General features: G+C 40.1%; 1 protein-coding gene across 2 annotated transcripts in view; it reads right to left on the bottom strand.

Moving 5' to 3' along the window:
- LOC131693855 (uncharacterized) overlaps positions 1-13,371 on the bottom strand; it is a 293,967-nt gene that overhangs the window by 2,569 nt on the left and 278,027 nt on the right. For both annotated transcript variants that reach the window (XM_058982076.1, XM_058982075.1), the window contains one exon: positions 29-1,298. In XM_058982076.1, the coding sequence (XP_058838059.1) occupies positions 29-1,298 (1,270 nt within the window). The remainder of the gene's footprint in view (positions 1-28; positions 1,299-13,371) is intronic.

Genomic DNA, 13,371 nt, shown 5'->3' with positions numbered 1-13,371 from the left:
ACTTTAACCTACTAATAAAAGCACCTACCTGGCAACGGAGGCACCACTCGTCTGATAGAGTCCAACTTCAGCATACCAGGAAGTTGTGCTGCTGCGCTCCTTACCCTTCAACTCACAGTCCAACGATGCTTGCTTGAGACTTTCGGATTTAAAGACACCGCATTCGGCGTACCACGATGTCGCGCCAAGCTTCCGATTCTTCAGATACTTTCTATCGCCACTCGGTGCATTCGCTGGCGGCGGTGGTGGCGGGTTGGTTGGTCGACTAGCAGGACTTCCATTCGCCGACTTGCGTCGATCGGCGTCCGAATTTTTGTGGTTTGCGTTGGTAGGTGACTGAAGCGGTGTGTCCTTTTCAGCGGACGTCGATACATTCAGATTGGACGAGGAACTGTTCGGTTCGCTGCCATTGAAGATCCCAGAGTCCACGTCCAACGAGTCCGTCACGTAGAATGTACTGCGGGATCCGTTAAAGGAGCTTCCGATGTTGAGATTGGTTTCGGATTGAAGACTTTTGCGCAGCTTGGAACGTAGGGATTTGCCACTTTTGGACTTTTTTCGGAACGTCGAAACGTTACTCGAATCGCTGTTGCTAATACTGGCTAGGATGGATTTGTCGGCTTGCTCGGAAGCGGGACTAGATGCGAGGGCCGAGCTACTGTTCGGTGATGGAGAATTTGGTGAAACGGGACTGTGGAAATCGGTGTTTTCGTAGTCGTCGGATGGTTTGGAACCCAACTGAAGAGGCAGTTTGAATGATTTGGACTTAGTTTTGGGCACTTTTGGCAGCGGCGCGTTCTCGTAATTGGTTGATTCATCCGTTCCGGTTGGAGACGCGGGACTATCGCCGGTGAAGATTTTAGGTGCTTTTGATGAACTGGTTTTCTTTTTGGAAAATTTATGCAACCCCTTAGCTATTTCCGACTTGGACAGCGTACCCAAACTTTTGATTTTCTGCATGAGAGCGTACACTTGACCACTGGAAGTCGGTGGCTCAGGCAGTTTGGCATTGCTGATATCCACTCCGCTATCATTTTTGCGGTGATGATCGTCATCGCTATCGTTGTCACTATCGAACGAGTCGAACTCGTCGTCATTGCTGAGGAAGTTTTCATCCGGTGGCGGCAATGGTCGACTGATCGGATGGTAGTTGTTACTAGCCGGTTGAAATTCATTGCCGTTGGGAGGTGGTGGTGGGGCACGTCGAGTGCGGCTGAAGCTGCCCGATCCCACCGACGGGGTGCTGTTGCGGGACTGGCCGTGAGAATCTAGCGACTCGTAAACGTGGTCGGAATCGTCTGAAAGGAGAGAAATTTGAAATTAGGGTTAGATTTTTTGAATACATTGTATTTGTAATTTTAAAAAGTGCAAAAAGTTTCGTATGCTTATTTTAAAACGTTCTAGAATAATAAATATGGGATAGGGGGTTGTTCAAAAAAAATTGAAGATTAATTCAAATAAGTAAGTTCTTAAATGAGTATCAAATAAGTAAGAGTAAATGATTAAAAAATCATTTGTAATTTCTATGAATAACTGTCGCTTGACTTTCATTGCCAATATAGATATGGAATCGATCTAAGAGCCTTGGAGTTGGAATGAAGATTCGAACATTATGTACCCGAGGATCTCTCTGGGATTGTAAATTACAATTTGCATGTAAACAATTATGATGGTTTCAAAAAATTGGTTTAAAACCACGTTGTATGTAAAGGGTTTGTGTTTCAACTTCGTCTCTTCAGAACCATGGCACTTGACTACTGCACCAGGCTGACGCTAGTTCCAAATTAGAAAAACTACTTGTGATCACACTCCAAACTTACGATGTCTCATTTAGGAAGAAGAGACGAAGTCGAAACGTAAACCCCTGGACTTATATCATCATAGTGGCCGAACAATCCGGGTACTCCGAATCATGATCGAATGTATATTAGATTTCCACGTTACTCGATCTTGGATCGCCAATCTCCAGTCTCATTAAACGCTCGCAGTATGCGCATCTTTCTCAATTTCACACAGCCAGCGTGTACGGGGTCTGCCCCGAAGTCGACGACCTATTCCAGGTTCTCTGCTGAGCATAACTTTAACTGGTTTCGGCTCCAGCATTCGCATTGCATGTGCAGTAGACTGGTTCAATTTTTGACTTTTAGCTCCACCAGGCTTTTCTGATTCCCTTCATGGTCCTTAGTAATTGAACAAATTTTGGTACCGATTGGTTCTGTCTACGGACCCTCCAAAAATTTCCAAGTATATATGGAAGTTTGTATGGAAAATCGACTAACATTGAAAATAAATTCTTAAAAAATCACCTCATCGTTTAATTCAACAGAACACTATATATTTCTAAAGGTATTCTTCTATTGAACACATTCGGGGAACATTGCAAGTTTATGAAAATTCGTTGAGAAAAGTTATTAACAAAAGAAGCAGCATAGCGGCCCTTACACGTTCAATATTTTTGTCAATACCAGTATTGACGATATTGTTGCACTATTTCAGTCCCGTTTGAAATCCACATCGTCAATACAACTTTTTTTCATTACACGTACAATGCTTTCGACAATACTCTCTAGTATTGACAAAAATATTGAACGTGTAAGGGCCGCTTATGACTTCAAAACAAGTGGATTTTATTAGTAACCATAGCAACCCTGTTTGAATAGCTACATCGTTATCCCTCTAAGAACGGTTGGTTTCAAAATCGTCCAATGAAAGACGTTCGTTGGACCGATTTGGACAACGTCCAAATAACCGTTCAACAAACGTCCATCGATGGACCCGTGTTGAACGATTTTGAAACAATTTTTTGGACGTCTCAGTGGGATACCAGTGTAAACTAGACTTGCCACCCACCGCTCGCGTATGGCAGATACAGCTATTCAAACAGGGTTGCTACGATTAATAATAAAATCCACTTGTTTTGAAGTCATGCTGCTTCTTTAGTTAATAACTTTTCTCAGCGAATTTTCATAAACTTTTAATGTTCCACGAATGTGTTCAGTAGAAGATTATCTTTAAAAATATATAGTGTTCTGATTAATTGATTGATAAGGTGATTTTAAGATTTTTTTTCAATGTTAACTGATTTTCCATACAAACTTCCATATAAACTTTGAAATTTTTGGAGGGTCCATAGACACAACCAATCGGTACCAAAATTTTCACAATTACTAAGGACCATGAAAGGAATCAGAAAAGCCTGGTGGAACTAAAAGTCAAAAATTGAACCAGTCTAATGTGCAGGCCACTCCCTAGTAACAATTGAGGTTTTATGATACTCTTGAAGCCAATCCTAAAACTTAAATTGGACTTGTAGTATGCTATAAAACTTGAATTGTTACTTGGGCTGTAATCTACCGTGTTTATTAGCCTTCCAATGTTAGTATGTTTATATACAAGGTGCATTTTCTACTGTGCCATAGAGTATCGAACGCCAAAATTATTAAACACAATGTCATGGCTAATGGCCGTACAGAGCAACAGGGAGTATCAGCGATTTGTTTAGTTTTGTGCGCGTCTGTAGCTGCAGACTACGGGACTTTAGCTGACTACGTGAATCATAGAAAATCTTATTGGCAGCCGCAACACACTTTTTTATTTAACGACTAACATCGGTATCACTTGTCACAAGTGTTCAAAGATATATGAATTCGTCGACAACCTCTTACCGTACTCCATCGATGTTCACCTCGAAACCAACACTGTTCGGGCTGCTTCGTTCTCTATCAGCTTCCATTGTACATTGTCTCGTCTAAGTTCAATGTTATTCCAATTCTCGCAGTATCCCTTTTAAAAGGCAAAAATAACTCTTACGCAGCTCTGAGATCAACGCCAATGAGGTTGATGCAATCCGTCAAGCCATGAAGCAATGAGATCCCGTGAAGATGGTTCCGTTTTTATCCACATCAAATCTTCGTATCGCACTTTCGAGCGATATGTTAAACAATAGATTAGATCTTGCATCACCCTATTTCAATCCATATAACGTCACAAACGAGTCGGATGGATGTCTCTCCAGATATTTTAATGCTTGATTCTGACTCATCCACCGTTTTACGAATCAGTCTAATCAGTGTTGTCCTAAAATCGCGTTCAATCATTATCTGCTACAGTTCGTTTCGTTTCACTAAATCTCACGCCGCCTTAAAATCCACAAACAGATGGTGAGTTCGCATGTTGTATTACCGGAATTTATACAGAATTGGTCGCAGGGTAAACATTTGGTGCTGATCGGCCTTCTCGAAACTCACCTTGGTATTCACCGGCAAACGAGTCAGCCAACGGGGTACAGTCTGCTGAACAGAACACGAAAGAGTACCTTGTAGGCGGCATTAAGGATCGTTCTGCCTCGGTCGTTTTTACACTCGAGTTTCTGGCCCTTCAGTAGAAGATAGGGCATATGAGGCCATTCAAACCATTTGAAGGTATTTCTTCTTCGACCCAGATCATCACGATCACGCAGTCGATTGTTCGGTACAGCCGGTCACTCCCGACTTTTAGAAGTCCGACAGGTGTTACCGTTTATCAACTCTTTTGTTTTTAATCAAAAATACAATCAGACGAAGCCGAAAAGCAAATTCCGTAACTAATTTAGTTATAGGTTATGTGCTCTTCACGCGCAAAGATTGTTTTAAACAAATTTCTCCTTAATAGAGAAAAAATAGTTTTCAACAAAAATTTTCTCCACTAAGGATAACTAAAGCATGCATTGGTTTGCTAAGCCAAACCAAGTTTCGATTTCATTAATCCTCATCAGCTCAGAACTTTTTTTTCTTGTGGGACATCACGCAGGACTAGAGGTTTGCTCAGAAAAACAAATTGTGTCTCAGTCTTTTTGAGCTAGCGTCAATCCGGCGCTAGCTTAGCCCTGTGACTAAGTTAGTGTCGGATTCTGATGAGACGAAGTTGAAACGAAAATTGCATAACTAATTTACAAATGCAATCGTTTTGATTGTTTAGTCCGACAGTTATTTTCATTTTACATTTCAAAATTCCTTGAATCTGTGGGGCTACATTGTGGAATTATCTGAATTTTACATTTATACTAAGAAACAGTTTTTAGATTACTTTAAATTCAAAAAAACAATTTTTAGATTATTGAAAAATCACTTTCATATCCATGTACATGTGGAGCAATTGAATTTTTGATTAAAACATAAAAGGGGGAGGGGGACAGTTTGGGGTTTTTGTTTGTTTATAATAAAAATTTCAAGAAGGTAGATGAGGGACATATAGAGGTGATCGAGACTTGCCATTACATCTCCAACTGGAACGTTGGGTGATCCTCCTCGGGCCCGAAGGGAGTTCAATAACTGAGACCTGACGCTGCAATATTCGCGGCACGTCCAGACAACATGCTCGATGTCGTGATCCATCACCACAAGCGCAGAGACCGCTCTTCACAAGATCAATCCGTCAAAAATGCGCATCTAACGTGTGGTGATTGACATGATCCGGAACATCATACTAATGGAATGCCAATCCGCATTCATCCACTTTGAACCATGGTTTCCTTGATATACCTATTGATAAAGTGTGTCCCATATAAAATTTCATGAAGAAAATATCGCTGTAGAAAATAACCCGTTGGGTATTTTCTCTTGAAAATTTGGTTAGAAGTAGTTTAGAGTGAATTGTTTACACTGCATTTTTACCGCTGTCAGTTTTTCGAAAATTGGAAAAAATGGCTTCGCCCGAAAAGAAACGTCGCGAATTGATTTTGTGTAAGTGCCCGGAAAATCTCTCATCGGGACATCGGAAAACAACGCGGAATTGTGCAGTAAACCGTGAGTCGTGTGATTAAACGTAAAGCGGTCTGAATGGATTTTCCTTTAGTGATCAGGATCACAAGCGTGTAGTGAAAGCGTTTAAGCAGAATCTCCGTTCAGGGATGTAGTCAAAAAGTTGAATCTGTCCAAATCTTTCATTCAGAGGGCCAAGGACCGGGCGGGACTGCATACATACAAAGTGCAGAAGACTCTAAATCGTGACGAACGGCAAAATACGATTGGAAAGCAACGGGCCCCGAAACTGATGCTGACGAAGCCTCAATGTCCCATCATGCATGATGCGACTTACGTCAAGGCGCACTTCCGGCAGCTTCCGGAGCTTTTGTTCTTCACCGCCCAGCACAACTTTCATGTTTCGGAGGAAATAGGGAAAAAGAAACTTTCAAAGTTTGCCAATAAATACATGATTTGGCAAGCCATCTGCTCATGTGGCAAACGGAGTGCGCCGTTCGTGACTACCGGGACTGTAAACAGGAAGATCTATCTCAAGGAGTGTCTACATAAGCGCCTGCTTACTCTGTTGAAGCAACACGAGGTATGGTATGTATGAGTGGTATGAAGCCAACGGGGTCACTTTCGTACCTAAGGACATGAACCCCCCCAACGCACCGGAACTAAAACCCATCAAAAAATACTGCGCAATTATGAAGCAGGTATCACAGACTCATCCCAAGAAGGTCAAATCTACGGAGCATAGATAGAAAAAGTGTGTTTCTGTACAGAAGAAGCTGCAACCAGATATTGTACAGAACCTATTGAGTGGAGTTAAGCGTAAGGTGTGACCGTACGGTTATGGTATTGGAATTGAATGAAATTATTCTATTATCTGCAAGTTTGAATAGCATTGGTCCATAAGATAATTTTCTACAGCGTTTTCCCCGTGATTCAATTTGATGTGGAACCCTTTAATATAATCTATCTTATTGTCACTAGCAGATATTCTGTTGCATTTAGTTCCACCTTCATTCACCTTCATGTAATTTGCCAAAAAATCCCATATAAACTTAAAGCACGTCGGTACAGACGCTCCTAGTGGGAGTCAGAATTGAATCACGAATGATCGAATTTATTTTCAAAATTTCGTTTTTTTCTTCACAGACGTAAATTTACTTACTAAAATTAACCATTCGTTACAATGTTCATCATTTCTTTCAAAAGTACAATACGAAGGCCTAGTGTGTAATGAATTAAACCGTCATCACGAAACCTCATAAGCTTCTTAATTTTGGTCACGACATCGATATGATTGGTATTGATCACAAAAACTTCCTTGCTTGTAAGAAAGGATGGTTTTGAGTAGCCGTAGCAATTTCTGTATCTTCCTTAGTATTCTTTAAGTTTACAATTTGCGTCGGTCTCTATGCTCGTGCGTAAATAAACTCTCCGGAAAAGACTCAGTTGATGTTAAAACTTAGAACGGATGTTGACCAAGATTCGCCACGCTATGTATGATTTGGAAAGAACTAACGCAGAAATATTTAACCGTGAAAGAATTTTGGAAAGTTTGCCCAAATAAGGTTTTATTTTGTGTAAAGCAAACAAATGACATGAAAGATTTAGAAGATACAGACGATCAAGGAGGTTTGGAAGATTTGGAATAGAGTGCTTAAAGGATTGGTTATATCTAGAAGATTTAAACATTCAAATGATCTGGAAGATGTAGAAGATTTAGAAGAAGTATAAAACCTCAAAATTTTAGAAGATTCAAAGTATTTATAGATCAAGAATTAGAAGATTTAGGAATTTTTATGAGGTCAAGAGGAGGATTCAAAGGATTCAAAAGAATTAGAAGATTTAATTGATTTAAAAGATTAATGAGATAAAGGAGATTGGAATATTTTCAAATATTTAGAAGATATAAAAGATTTGGAAAATCTAGAAGATTCAGAAAATGCAGAAGATTTAGACAAATCAGGGTATTAGAAAATTGAAAGTTCATAAAGATTACAAAATGCAAAAGGATTAGATGATTTAGTAAATTTCGAAGGTTTAGTAGATCAATAAGATTTATGGGATTTCAAAGATTTAGATGATTTTAATGCTTTAGAACAGCGGTTCTCAACCTTTTTCGTACCACGGACCCCTTAGAAATCTCTCTGGGATGGTCCCCCACGGATAAACATCGATTTTGTATGCTATCAATATGTAATTTACAGTTTGTTAGGAAACAAGACTTGAAATTTCAATCTGCCCTCGGAAAATATATTTTTCTTCGCGAACCCCCAAGCAACGACTTCGCGGCCCCTTAGGGGTCCACGGACTCCAGGATGAGAATCACTGATTTAGAAGATTTCGATAATTTTACAGATGTCGCAATCTGATGGTTTTGGAAGATTCAGAAGATTTAGAGAAATTCGAAGTTTTAGGAGATTGCATTTTTGTTTAAGATTTGCAAGATCTGGAATATCTGCAATGTATAGTAAAGCAAAATTTATTAGATTTAGATGATTTTGATGATTTAGAAGATTTAAAAATTTCAAAAGATTTAGAAGATTCAGAAGATTCAGAAGATTGAGAAGATTCAGAAGATTCAGAAGATTTAGAAGATTTAGAAGATTTGGAAGATTTGGAAGAAGAATATCAAGAAGATTTAGATCGTTCAGCAGATCTAGATGATTCAGAAGATTTGGAAGATTTAGAGAGCTTCGAAGTTTTAAAAGTTCAAAAACATGTTAAAGATTTAGTGCTATTGAAAGATGTAGAAGGTTTGGAAGATTTTGAAGATTTAAAAATATTTTGAAAAAATCAAAAGAGAGCTTTGGAAGATTTAGAGAGTTTCGCAGTTTTAGAAGATTGCATTTTTGTTCAAGATTCACAAGGTTGAAAAGAATTAGAATACGTTATCATTATTTATATGATGTTACATCAATTAATTTGATATAGGAAGAAGCCTTTATTCATCTCATTAGTCATTGCTTTGTTTCTAAGAAGCAGTAACATAAAAATCTGGTAAAATACTTGCGTTTGAGTGGAACAACAAGTCGAGTACAACGCACCCTTATTCATCCTACCATTTGACCTAATCGGTTGAATAGAGATAGCAGACACTGCTCTAACTAATGTATTTAAATGGGTGGGATGAATACAAAAGCTAAGAGGAATTAGGGCACAGTAACCCTAATCTGATCAACGATTCTTCTCCATAGCACTCGGTTCGCGGCTGTCTCTCTCCACCCACGGTTGCGTCCGATACCTTCCAGATCTTGCTGCACCTGGTCAGCCCCCCTAGCCCGCTGTGCTTCTCGTCGTCTTGTACCTGCCGGATTTGAGCAGAACACAATTTTAGCAGGGATTTGTCCGGCATTCTCGCAACGTGTCCTTTCCATCGTATCCTTCGACTTTGGGTACCATCTGGATACCAGTCTTATCAGCGTGCTGTACATGGTACATTTAGTACTTGGGTGAACTTTTTTTGATCGCAATTTCTTTTGGAGCCCATAGTAGGTACGACTTCTATTGATGATGCGCTTTCGGATTTCTCGACTGTTATTATTATCAGCCGTTAGCAGAGATCCGAGGTATATTAATTCCTCCACTACCTCGAATACATCCCCGTTGATAGTAACACTGCTTCATAGGCGGGATATTTCCCGTTCGGTCCCGTGGAAATAGGCTGGTTTTCATCGTCCGCTGTACCGACGTAGTATTCTTTTCCGCTGCCTTGGCATTCTGCATCCGTTTCTTCATTTCCCTTAAAGCGTTCAAAATAGTGTTGCTTCCACCTTTCAGTCTGCTCTCGTCCATCCGTTAGAATACTTCCATCCTTATCCCTACACATTTCGGCACGAAGCCTTTGCGGGATGCGTTGAGCTTCTGATAGAATTTTCGGGTTTCTTGAGGGCGGTACAACTGTTCCATTTCCTCACACTCTGCTTCTTCCAGACGGCGTTTTTTCTTCTGGATTTGTTAGTTCCACTTCAGTCGGTATCGTTCTACGTTCAGCCGCATTCCAAGCTGCAGCATCAATGCCCGCGTTGCGTCCTTCTCTTCTAAAATTCCTCTATACTCCTCGTCGAACCAGTCGTTCCGTTGACTTTGAGCACACCGAGTGTGGTGGTTTCCTCTGGTTGCCCAGTCAGCCTTTTTGATGGTATATCTAAGTTGCAACTGCATAATACGTATTTATATCCCACCAAAAAAGTCGCACAAAATGCAGAAAATCGGCATATGCGTACCAAACTGGAGGCGATATACGTACATAGCAATTGAAATTGACGATTTATGACAATAATATACACGTTAGGCGCGATAATTTCTAGTATGAATGCGATTCTAGAGAATGTATTCACGATTGGATATACGAAACAATCTCGCATTATATGCGATATCCATTACTAGTAAACGATTCCGGAATACGATATACGATTAACTTTTATTCGTCGGTAAAGAAGATCAAAAACTTCCTAGCATAAAGGTAACTAGTTAACAGGCACATAAATCATTTCCAAAAAAACTAATGTCGGTTGTGAACCGGAGCCAAAACCTAACCCATAGAGGTCTTCCCTCCTCTCATGTTAAGGTGGGATTCGAACTTACGACATTTGGATTGTAGGATAGGACTTACTACACAGAATTATTTTAATTGTTACAACCGTGACAATATTTCGTAATCATATCTTATCTTCAAGTAGAGAAACGCTATTCCGACAAACATTCGCCATATATGCAGCAATCTCATTTTAAAGATATGAGAAAAGTCGTAAGTAATTTCGCGAAATCGGGTTTTTGTTATATGTTGTGATATATTAAGTCGTATCTTACTTTTTGAAGTCATTGTGATATATATCGAAGTCTTAGATATGATTATGTTGCTTTTTGACTATTCCTACACATAGCAACGACCAAAATGACTTTATTAAGTTTTTAATCCGACATTGATCGAAGTAAAATACGATTTTTAATACTTTAAATATTTGTAGCTATATGAATATAAGTTTGCCAGTGCTCTACGACCAACTCCGATCGAACACGATTTAACTAGAACTTTAATGCGATTTTGAATGAAAGGTCGTATTCAATCATGTTTTTAGTAATATGCGATTACAAATCAATTTCTGCAGACTAAAATCGATTGTCATAATGATTTTGACTCTTTGTAGACATCTTTACGAGTCTTTTTCTACATTGTTATACGATTGATGGTTTGCTGGGTGGTTCAGTCGCCCAAGATCATAGCGAGGCGGGCCCCGGTATCGTATATTGTTAATTACGGAGAGTTTTGGGCGCAGTTTTACCATTACCAGGTAGTGATCCGTATGTTAGCGCCACGTAGTGAGTCAATGTTAGCGCCACGATAGTTTCTATCGCCGATAATGTCAGAGAAGTGTCGTCCATCGATCAAAACGTGGTCGATTTGTGATTCAGTCTGTTGTGGTAACCTCCAGGTGTACTTGTATGGAAGGCTGTGCTGGAAATAGGTACTATGTATGGCCATATCCTTGGAGGCGGCGAAATCAATTAGTCGTAGGCCGTTGTTGTTCGTCAGCTGGTGTGCGCTAAATTTTCCAATAGTCGGTCCAAATTCCTCCCCCTGGCCAACCTGAGCGTTTAAATCTCCTATGACGATTTCGACGTCATGGCTTGGGTAGCTGTTGTATTCGTACTCGAGCTGTGCGTAGAATGCGTCCTCATCATCATCAGTGCTTCCGGAGTGTGGACTGTGCACGTTAATTATGCTAAAGTTGAAGAATCGACCCTTGATCCTCAACCTGCTCATTCACTGATCGGTCCCCACCCGATCACGCGCTTCTGCATTTCGCTTATCACGATGAAAGCTGTTCCCAGCTCGTGTGTATTACCGTAACTCTAGTAGATGGTGTGATTATCTCTAAACGTTCACACCATTGATCCTTTCCAGCAAACCTCCTGCAATGCTACTGTGCCGAACTCGCGATCCTTCAATGCATCGGATAGTATGCAGGTACTTCCGATGAAGTTGAGAGACCTACAGTCCCACGTCCCGAGTTTCCAATCGGTAGTCCTTATTCTTTGTCTTGGTCTTCGCCAATTGTGCCGGTCCGTATAATTTCGTTGATTGTTCGTTGTTTAGTTTTTTTATGTCTGGCTTACAAGGCCTGACACCAAACACCCAAATTACCGGGGGACGGACCATGGTGCAGCTTAGAGTCCCTCACTAGCACTCGGATGATGATCAGCCGCCCCTAACCTGGGGAACATATGCTGTTGTGGGCCGCTCCTAACATGGAGAACCGACGCTCCGCTCCAGGTTTGCCGAAGCAAATCCCCCTTTTCTGTCCGCGTACGACCATAGTTTCCATCGGGGGTTGGTTACTCGATCTTCACTGTAGTTGCTCTTAGGTGGGATCGTAAGCTAAGAACGGAATACCCAGCTATTTAGAATACGTGGAAGGTTTAGTAAATCAAGAGTATTTAGTAGACTTGGATGGTTTAAAAGATTTAAATGATTTTGAAGATTTAGAGGATTTAAAAGATTCAAAAGATTTAGAAGGCGTAGATTTAGATTTGGAGGATTCAGAAGGTTTCAATATTTAAATGATTTGAAAGTTGTAGAAGATTTAAATGATTTAGAAGATTTAGAAATTTTAGAAGATTTAGATGATTTAATAGATTTAGATGTTTTAGAAGTTCAGGAAGATTAGGAACATTCAGAAGAAAGTTTAAGACGATTTAAATGATTTTAAAGATTTTCAAGACATAGTACAGATGAAAAATGTAGAAGATTCATAAGACTTGAAGGATTTCGAAGACCCAGAAGATTTATTTCGAAATATTTGGAATATACAGCGGACTTAAAAGATATAGAATACTTCAAAGTTTTAGAAATTAAATTTTAAGATTGAAATTTAGAAGATTTAAAAGATGAAGAAGATTCAGAAAACTTTGAAGTTTTGTAGATAATTTAAGAACTTTACTGACGACACGTCCTTCACTAAGGATTAAAGGGCGAACACGAAATTATTGCGACACATTCAACAGGGCATAACTTTTTTACCATTGGGTAAAAATCAACCAAATTTTGTACACTTTCTCATTGATGTGTATTGTTTACATGCTGTCAAACTCGAAGTCGTGTTTTTCGATTCAACGAAAATGGAGGTGAACCAACGCGAGTCGTGAGAACAAATTCTTTCCAAACACCTGGAATTTCCTGACCTGTCGCACCGGCAGTTGGGAAAAATGTTGAACATTCACCATTCAACCGTCTCCAGAGTGTTGAAGCGGTTCCAGTAGCGGTTGACGTTGGACCACGGCAAAGGAGCAGGAAGAAAACCGGGACCGGAGAACAAAAAGACGGAGGGAAAGGTGAAGCGGATGATTAAAGCAAATCCCAACGTCTCAAGCCGTGATTTGGCTAAAAAGATCGGCATGTCGCAGAGCTACGTCCAGAATGCAAAGAAGAGAGCTGGACTACATACATACAAGGTACAGAACTTCCCAAACCGCGATGAGCGGCAACAATCGACGGCTAAAACTCGGGCACGGAAGCTCTACGAGAAGATGCTGACGAAGTATGGCTGCTGTGTGATGGACGACGAAACGCATATAAAAGCCGATTTTAAACAAATTCCGGGGTTGGAGTTTTTCACCGGCAAGAGCAAGTTCT

This window comes from Topomyia yanbarensis, chromosome 3 (genome assembly GCF_030247195.1).
Source record: "Topomyia yanbarensis strain Yona2022 chromosome 3, ASM3024719v1, whole genome shotgun sequence".
Classification (NCBI taxonomy): Eukaryota; Metazoa; Arthropoda; class Insecta; order Diptera; family Culicidae; genus Topomyia; species Topomyia yanbarensis.
The sequence above is the reverse complement of the archived record's forward strand: the minus strand, read 5'-3'. Positions and strand labels throughout refer to the sequence as shown.